This window comes from Cydia strobilella, chromosome 4 (assembly GCF_947568885.1).
Source record: "Cydia strobilella chromosome 4, ilCydStro3.1, whole genome shotgun sequence".
NCBI classification, from domain to species: domain Eukaryota; kingdom Metazoa; phylum Arthropoda; class Insecta; order Lepidoptera; family Tortricidae; genus Cydia; species Cydia strobilella.
Window position 1 is genome coordinate 10,613,655 of NC_086044.1, and position 8,803 is coordinate 10,622,457.

The 8,803-nt window shown below is 38.9% G+C and overlaps 1 protein-coding gene across 1 annotated transcript in view; it reads right to left on the reverse strand.

The window, feature by feature from the left end:
- The window catches only part of LOC134740604 (plasmanylethanolamine desaturase 1), a 34,371-nt gene extending 25,997 nt beyond the window's left edge, over window positions 1–8,374 (reverse strand). The window contains exon 1 of the mRNA XM_063673136.1: window positions 7,907–8,374. Within this exon, the coding sequence (XP_063529206.1) occupies window positions 7,907–8,165 (259 nt within the window). The 5' untranslated portion in view covers window positions 8,166–8,374. The remainder of the gene's footprint in view (window positions 1–7,906) is intronic.
- Between the last annotated feature and the right edge of the window lie 429 nt (window positions 8,375–8,803).

The following is an 8,803-nucleotide window of genomic DNA, read 5'->3' on the forward strand; positions in this document are numbered from 1 at the left end:
AAAATCTTTTTTTGAGTGTTGTGATGCTATTATGTCCATTTGTATTTGATTTTGATGATCTTGACACCATTTTAGTCGGGACGTAAATATACGCCGACTTTCACACATGTTAATATACTCAGTGCCTACTACAGGTTTGCCACTACAGACCCACACAAGAAATGCCTGCCTCGCCCGCCAATGAGCCTCTTTCACATGCCTATTCCAACCGACTATACGATTTCTGTTCTTTTTCTTAAGTCCCACATTTTCCTTACTAACTATGGCAGACTGGCTGAGCGCAGATACAATGTCCCTATACATGTTATCTAAAATTATTTTATGATAGGGGTCACTACAGCATTTATCGCTACAATCTATAAAATCGGAAGGAAAATGGATATTTCTTAACCTGTTATCGCATTCTTTTGTGTATATCCCAATCTGCTCCTCTGTTCTGTCCCCCCATACTGCGTAATTAGCGTTATTAAGTGGCGCAGCAGTTAATCTAGGAGTTAGTACACCTATATTACACTCTAATATGAGGGGAAAGTGGTCGGACCAGACTACGTCACACTTATCATGTACATTACGAACAGAACTTATAGCCGATTGTGTCACAATACAGTGGTCTAGCCAGCGCCTAGACCCGTGCGCCTCACTGATAAAAGTATAGGTATCAGAAGAAAGTCCTAATCTGTTTATATCAACTCACACCCAGCTCTGTTCATCACAATAATTACTAAGTTCAGTGAAAAATAACTCACCAGGATGTGCGTTAAAGTCTCCTAGGATATAGACTGATTCCACTTCACATTCATCCACTATTGCACTCACCGCGCTAAGGCAATCCGTGAACTCGGGCAAGTTGTCTGAACAATCCGTGGGCACAGGACACAGACAACTATAAACGGCCGATCACTAGTCACTATTTTAACCGCACATATGCGTGGATTACTGCACTGTAACACTGATATGCATTGAAACAGATTACTTCGCCACAGAAGTGCCACTCCGCCGTACGGTCGCCCTTTCAGCATACCAGAGGATGTGTCCACCGCCGATGTTCCCGTAATCGAGAAGTCGCTGCTAATATTACCTAGATATGAAATTTCAGTAGGTAATAGCCACGATTCCTGCAAAGCGATTATATCGGAGAATTGACAAAGTTGTCTAACGTAGTCGACTGATCGTTTGACACTTTTACAATTAAAACTAGTTAATTTAATTGTGCGTTGTTCCATTGCTATATTAAATTATGTAGTTATGTGCCGCCTTCAGACGCAACTCTGTTCGTATATCTGTGCTTGAAATGCACAAACCTCCTAAATACAATGTCTTTAGGCCACAGACTAGTATCAAGAAATAATGGTAATTTACTCTCGTATACAAAAAATTTAAAAGCCTTATGACTTTTTTTTTCATTATAATTTTTTCTAAGGACACACTTTCATGAGTTTTTGTTTTTATGTAATCTATTATGTCATTTTCATTCGTATCCTGATGTATTTTTGATATAAAGATAGGAATCTGTTTCTCTGCCGCTCTGAACTTGCTGTTGATATCACAAGTCGCCGTTCCCACCTGTCCATTAAATCGGTTTGAAGATTCCTTTTTTCGGTAAGTAACTGTTTTCCATTCATCCCTCTGTTTCTCATGCAAGCACTCTTTGCTTATCGCATCGCTGTTACTAATCATAACATTTTGTGCGCCGGAGGTAGAACATCTGATCGCCTGACTTTCCGTTATTCGAAGCGAACCGGTTTCGACTTGAGTCAATTTATTTTTCTTATCACTCTCTGCGGCCTGTATATTACTCGTACTAATAGATTTAGATTTAGATATGGGGATTATAGGGTATATCAGATCATTAAAAATATATAACGAATTGCTGTCATCCTGAAAGATAATAAACTAATAAAGTATATTTCACTATATTTGAATGTAAATTATGTTTAGTTTTTGGAATATAAACGAAAGAAAATTTAATATTTTTTGAAATTTCATCAGGGACGTGAACGCTCTGTGATTGGTCAAGGCTCGGATGACGTCACACGCGGGTAAACATTCTTGATTGCCTTGAGTGTTTTAACTGTTTTATTTGTATTTAGTTAATTTTAGTTATTGTTCCACAGTTTTCTGATATATATCTATCATCTGATATATATATATCTAGTAGCACAATATTCATAAGAATCTCAAAATGGAGCCGTAATATGTGAAAGCTGATAGCGGCAACCTACCAGACATAGACGCATTAATGGTTGCACTTTTCTTTAAAGATAATCCAGATTACTATGCTGCGGAACTTAGAAATGTAAAAACAGCTGTGTGAGTATACGTAGAAATTGTTTATTTACGAACATTTCGATTTCGATGATACGAATACGACGACGATATATATATAGAATACGATGACGAGAATAGTATCTCCATAATGCACTTTAGTTTGAAAGAAAAAGTATGCTACTAACTAACCTACTAATGCTGAAAGAGCTATGTTATGAGGTTATGTAGTAATATATTAAATACCTAGATCTTGTTTCATTAAATACAACAAAATCTGCTGCTTTAACTACCATATTTATTTACAGTTAAATATTACTTACATCGAAGTGGTCTTCACACATAAAAACATTTGTATGCGCTAAAATGCTCTTTGGGTCTCTTCGCGCTAGTTTTAACCACATTTTTCTTTTTTTGGGATTCGTTGGAACGGAAACAAACAATTTATCTGGATTTTTTATAGTCGTACTTGAACATTGCGGCACTATACACCATTTATATACCATTTTACAGTGAAATAATCAATTCAATGCACATAAACCATAAGATTTACTAAGGTCATTGACTGAGTTTACTCGCGTGTGACGTCACACGTGTCACGTGATTAGCCCCTTTGCAAAAACAGCGTTTAAGGCGCGTTCAAAATAAATAAACTTTAACATTATTTTTTTATATTTAATACAGGAAATTTCACGGAAATATCAATGTAGTGTAATTATTAAGTCATAAACAATCAATTAAAACCATTTTCAAAAATTAGTCAAATAGCCTATTGGAATATGCCTTCCAAATTTGGAATCCATATTTCCGAAAGGACATCAACCTTATTGAAAGAGTGCCATCTCTTCGCAACCGATCTTACGAAGATAGGTTAAAGGAATTGGGCCTGACAACCTTGGAGCAGCGAAGGCAACGTGGTGACTTAATAGAAACATACAAAATACTCACAGGACACTACAACGTACCCGGGTTAAGTGACATTTTCACTCGGAATATGAATGACAGACTGAGAGGACATTCTCTGAAGCTGGCACGGACGCAGAGTAGTAGCAACCCAAGACGACACTTCCGGTCTAACCGTGTAGTGAAAGTGTGGAACAGTTTGCCCGAATCCGTAATCAGTGCGCCTTCAGTGAACTCCTTTAAAAACAGACTCGACAAACATTTTACGAATGGACAAAACACAAGTGCAGGACATTGATATGCACGTATCAGCTATTTTAAGCTGCCTGTGCATTCGTATATAATAATCTATATATATATATTCGGCGAGGCCGATTTTTGTACATCCCATCAGATCTAGTTATGGTCCGATTTTAATAAATTATATGTCATTGGATTCGTCTCATGCTACAGATTTGCAATAATATAAGCTCTTAGTTTTTTGATTTTTTCCCGAAAAAGTACTAAACAGTTAAATTTGAAAAAATGTACCACGTGACCTTTGTTCTGAATTGAGATTGAATTGAACTCAAACCTATATCCAATGTATGTAAGGTATCCAATCCATTCAAATATTTGTTTTGAGACTGTAACATGCATACACCACACTAAAATAGTATTTTATACAATCGTGATATAAAAGAGAGCTTTTCAGTCGAGTACCGTGTTTAAGCAACGAAGCTTGCTGAGTTGCTTAAGTTAAGGTACGAGATTGAAAAGCTTGATTATATCACTATTGTATACAATACTTTTTCTACGAGACAAAAAAATAAAACTTTCAACTAGTAGAATCATATACTTAGGCAAACAAACCAAAAGTATACAGCTAAGATTCGCGAGCTGCCGCAGCCCGCGATACCTTCATACTCGTACGCGCCCCGGCCGCCGGGCCCGGCGCCCCCGGCGGGTTGGTCAACGGCACCTCCTCGTAACTCATGAGGCCTGCTCCGCGCTAAATTCAATTTTAAGACAGTTTTTTTTCTCGATTTTGGCCACCGTAGCCTATGGAGACTAACAAGCAACGCTAAGCGGTTTTAGTAGGATATGGATTTTGCTATATGAAGGGTGTCACATGCGCGTTTATGACTTATGAAGCAATTGTTGGCCAACCAATCACAAAGCAGATGCGACGCAGCAGCGTGTTAAAGTAGGCTAATTTGCATTAAATCGAGTCTCCTTAAACAAGAAATATTTTACTGAAATGTATGTAGTTCTATTTTCAAAATTTTTATAATTGACTAAACCGTATCGATAAAATTCTTATGCTTAAGTCGGAAGTGCCATAGACTATCCAACGTTGAAAAGAGTAAGGTTGTAGTGTCGCATATGAAGTCGTAATACACAGATTATACTCGACGAGTAGAAAAATTATATTAAAACACCATAAAATTTTATTATTGTGTTTGACAACATGTCAGACATGTGTCATCCACATCGTACTCATCAAGATGACACATGTTTATTTTATTGTTGCTTTGGCACATAGAAGGTAGGATCCTATAGAAGTGGCTTACCGCGTGCGCCCGTAAGGGACAGAATTTGTAGCCCACCATAAACCATACAAAACGGTGGGGAAAAGCATCTATATTTACTTCAAAACGCACGTACGGCGAGGTTTGTTCTTATGAGGATGTTAAATGATGTCGGATCTTTAAGGTAAACGGTCAGCCAATGGGGTTGGCAACTGTCAAAGGTTTGCAGAGATGGCGCCATCATAGCTTGCCCCTTAAAGGGCTGGCATCCAGGGCATTAAAAAAAACAAAAATTTGACTCAATTGTAGGGATTGACAGGGCAAGCTATGCTGGCGCCCTCTGCTAATTATGTCGACCGGCCAACCCCATTTTCCGCATCGGTTCGCGCCCTTGGTGCGGTGCGGCGTATGTGCGATCGTGTGTAAAAGCCGTAACAGACTACCGCACCGCACCGCGATCTTGGTGCGCCACACACATAAGTGAGAGCGAGAAAGAGAATATCTCGAAAAGCCGTATTGGTGCGGTCAAAATCTCCTACTCGCTCTAACATATAGCTGCGTCCTTAACGTATGTACAGTGACAACCTTGCACACTATCGATACGTGCGCCGCATCGCACCAAGGTCGCGGTGAGGTGTGGTAGTCTCTAACGGCTTTTACGATAGTTTGTTACCGCACCGCACCGCACCAAGGTCATTGTGTGACGCACCCATAAGTAAGAACGAGAAAGCAATATCTCTTTCTCGCTCTTACTTATAGGTGCATCGCACAATGACCGGTGCGGTGCGGTAATGTGTTAGGCGCTTAAGGTGGGGGCCGTACGCCGAGAGCGAGAAAGAGATATTTTGACGGTACCAAGGTCGCGGTCCAGTCGTTCTACAGACTTTCAAAAAAGTAAATTTAAAAAAACTAAATTAGGTTCAAGGGCCTGACACTCTTTGATAGAGAAAGATAGTCTTATTGCGATTCCTATAAGAGGAAGGAGAAAATAGTGCCATGCTTTATTTTTATCACCGACCGGGCATTTTTTCATGTAATGGTCGGGTTTGCTATGATGGCATAACCCGACCATGAAAAAATGCCGAATGAAATGGAGGCGATGGCGAAATACCGAAATTTATAAGAGTGAAAGAGAAAAAACCGGCCAAGTGCGAGTCGGACTCGCCCACCGAGGGTTCCGTACTTTTTAGTATTTGTTGTTGTAGCTGCAACAAAAATACATCATCTGTGAAAATTTCAACAGACGGACAGCGGAGTCTTAGTAATAGGGTCCCGTTTTTACCCTTTGGGTACGGAACCCTAAAAAGGATTATGCTGCCATACATGAAACTGTCAATACATGAATATGTCTTTCTCTTACCCCTGGTCGCTCGGTTTCATGTCTAAAACTACGTGTATATACTATGTCTATTATTAGGTCAGAGGGTCTACCGCGAAAACCGAAATTCGCAAATTGCGGGGATCTTTCTATTTTACTCCAATGAAGGCGTAATTAGAGTGACAGAAATTATACTCTAGCCCTATGAAATTTTAGGCATGAGAGCCAAATGACAAGAAGGCATCCTTTCCACGAAATCTTGATTTACCGTATCATATCGCGGTCGCGTATCATGATTTTTAGTTTAGAAAGATGCGAAAAGATAGACAATAATTATGTCTTTTTTGCATCAAAACTAACGATCACAAAAATGCTGGTATTAGGTGCTACGCGACCGAAATATAATACGCTAAAATTATACAAACGTGTCGCCATTTTATAAGAAATAATTATGTGTAAGATTTCATATTCTGTGGGTATAGTCAGCATCAAATAGATAGTGACAGCCAGTGATTCATCTGAAGACGTCACATTTCCTGATTTCATTAAGCGTTCAGTCTTAGGCTGCCTGTCCACAGGAGCGGAGCGAGGTGGCGGAGCGATGAGCGAGGAAAAAATCCACCGATTGAATGGCATAAAATCTCCGCTCTGAAGTTTTAATGAAATTCTATTGCTGGATTTTTTCCCCGCTTACCGCTCCGCTCCAGTGGACAGGCAACCTAACTTTTAGAACCATACTCTAGCGGCGTTTTGACGCCGCAACGGGTCTCTAGTAATAATAATAATACTCCAAAATCAGATAAAGTTACTTTCGGTATCTGTCCAGATTGTGCGTCACTATCCGGTATCTGGGCGGATACTAAAATTAGGGCCAGATAGGCCGGATATCGGATAGTAACCAAATATCCGGTGCATCTCCAGTAATTAATCAAGGAAAAATCACATTTTCTTTCAGATATCATGTTGAGAAATATTTTGAGATGTAATGGGTTCTAGAAATAGTAAAAATAATGAGTTCAAGAAAAAGCAAGTAAAGAAGGCGAGATCATGGCTAAGTAACATGACTGAAGAAAAACTATAAAGTTCTAAAGCTTTTTTGGTTGGGGTATAGCAATTAAAGGGGGAGAAAATTTCAGTGTCATTTTTTTTTTAAACAACACCAACTTTTTATTACTATTATGTTAATAATGATGAAATATACATAGTTCATGATCAGCAACGCAGGCTTCGTCAAGTGCCTACAACAACAAATCAGCTACAGGCTTCGTCATTACTTCATTTTGGAAGAAATGTTAAAATAAGTATCTTTTGTTATGTATCATTTTTCTCTAAGATAAACCATTATGAAGATAGAAGGGGTAGATTACTACCCCTTTAATTTTTAAAGGCGTTAGGAACTTAGTAAACTTAAGTAACAGAGGCAAGATAGGTGCGATGCTGAACAAAGCGAGGAGGAGTGTGTTAGGTTGACCACAATCAAACAGACCGCGCCAGAACAGACATGTTATGTTACCTACTATTATCAGTTACAACCTCGCCTATCTCCATAATTATTGATCCTAGAGAAAAATGTTACATGACACAATATACTTAATTTGACATTTCTTACATGACAAAATAATAAAAATCTGGTGTTATGTTGGCAAAAAAAAATTACACTGAAAGTTTCTAAGTCCCAAGAGCGGCCCCCCCTTTGCTATACTCAGGAACTCAGTCAGAATGTGCTTAATAAGTTTATATATCTCATTAAATAAAATTATCTATCATTAAAAATAATTGAGAACTTCTATTCTGTAATATGCTAAGTGCACTTTATTACGGGATCACTTAATCATTATTATTCTTACTTTTAGTTAGATTAGAATATGTTCAAGTTGATGTTGAGTAATGGGAAGTGTGCAAGAGTCACCTGGACTGTAGAGTTCAGCCAGTTCCTGCGCCCCTCGGTGCCGCGGGCCCCAGCGCGGCTGCTTCCCCACTTCACTGGAGAGCTGAGTGTTCGCGTTCGGGTCATCTTCCGACATCGAGTGCTCCAGGATCTCTCTCTCAGTTTTCACTGGTGCCAGCAATGTTGTAGCCATGGTGCTAGCGTACTCGAATTGTTCGCAGCTCAGCCCGCTCAGGCCATCCCTTTTGGCGCAAGGCGCTATCGGCAGCGGGAGAGTCATTTATTTATTTTCAAAGACAGGTCGCTTCATTAAAAATAATGTTCCAAAATATTATCCAATAGGCACACTGCAGTAAACTTCACATTAGTTATCGATTAACTTAATTTGAAATTATACTTCGCTTGGAAAGTATATTTTCAGGATAAATAAAATAGATTATAATCGCTCATTCATTGCTCATATACGGCTGGTCAATTGAGTGTCACTTGATCAAGATGAATGTTGATCATGAAATGATCATGTGTCATACCACTCATACCCGTCATACCATTGTCATATCGAATTTGACAATAAATGCAAGGTTGCCAGGCAGCTTAAGTAAAGACTCTTGCTAAAAGTGAATCTAGACGGTCAAACAAATTGGCGTCAATCTCATCTATCGTCCATTAATAATCCATTAAATCTATCTCCATTTTTTAAATTTGCCGCTTTTTCTACTGACGGAAATGGCTTGACAGACTATACAAATTTTAGATTTTTCGACGTTGGTTGGTTGGTCAGGGTGGGCTCTCTGATTCTGATTGCAGTTGTTGTGGGGAAACTTCTATCAAACGGCATTAGGGCTCCATATGAAGGATTTTACTTTCAATATTTAAGTTCAGCTTGGACGATTCATTGAAACTGAAATACTCAAATAC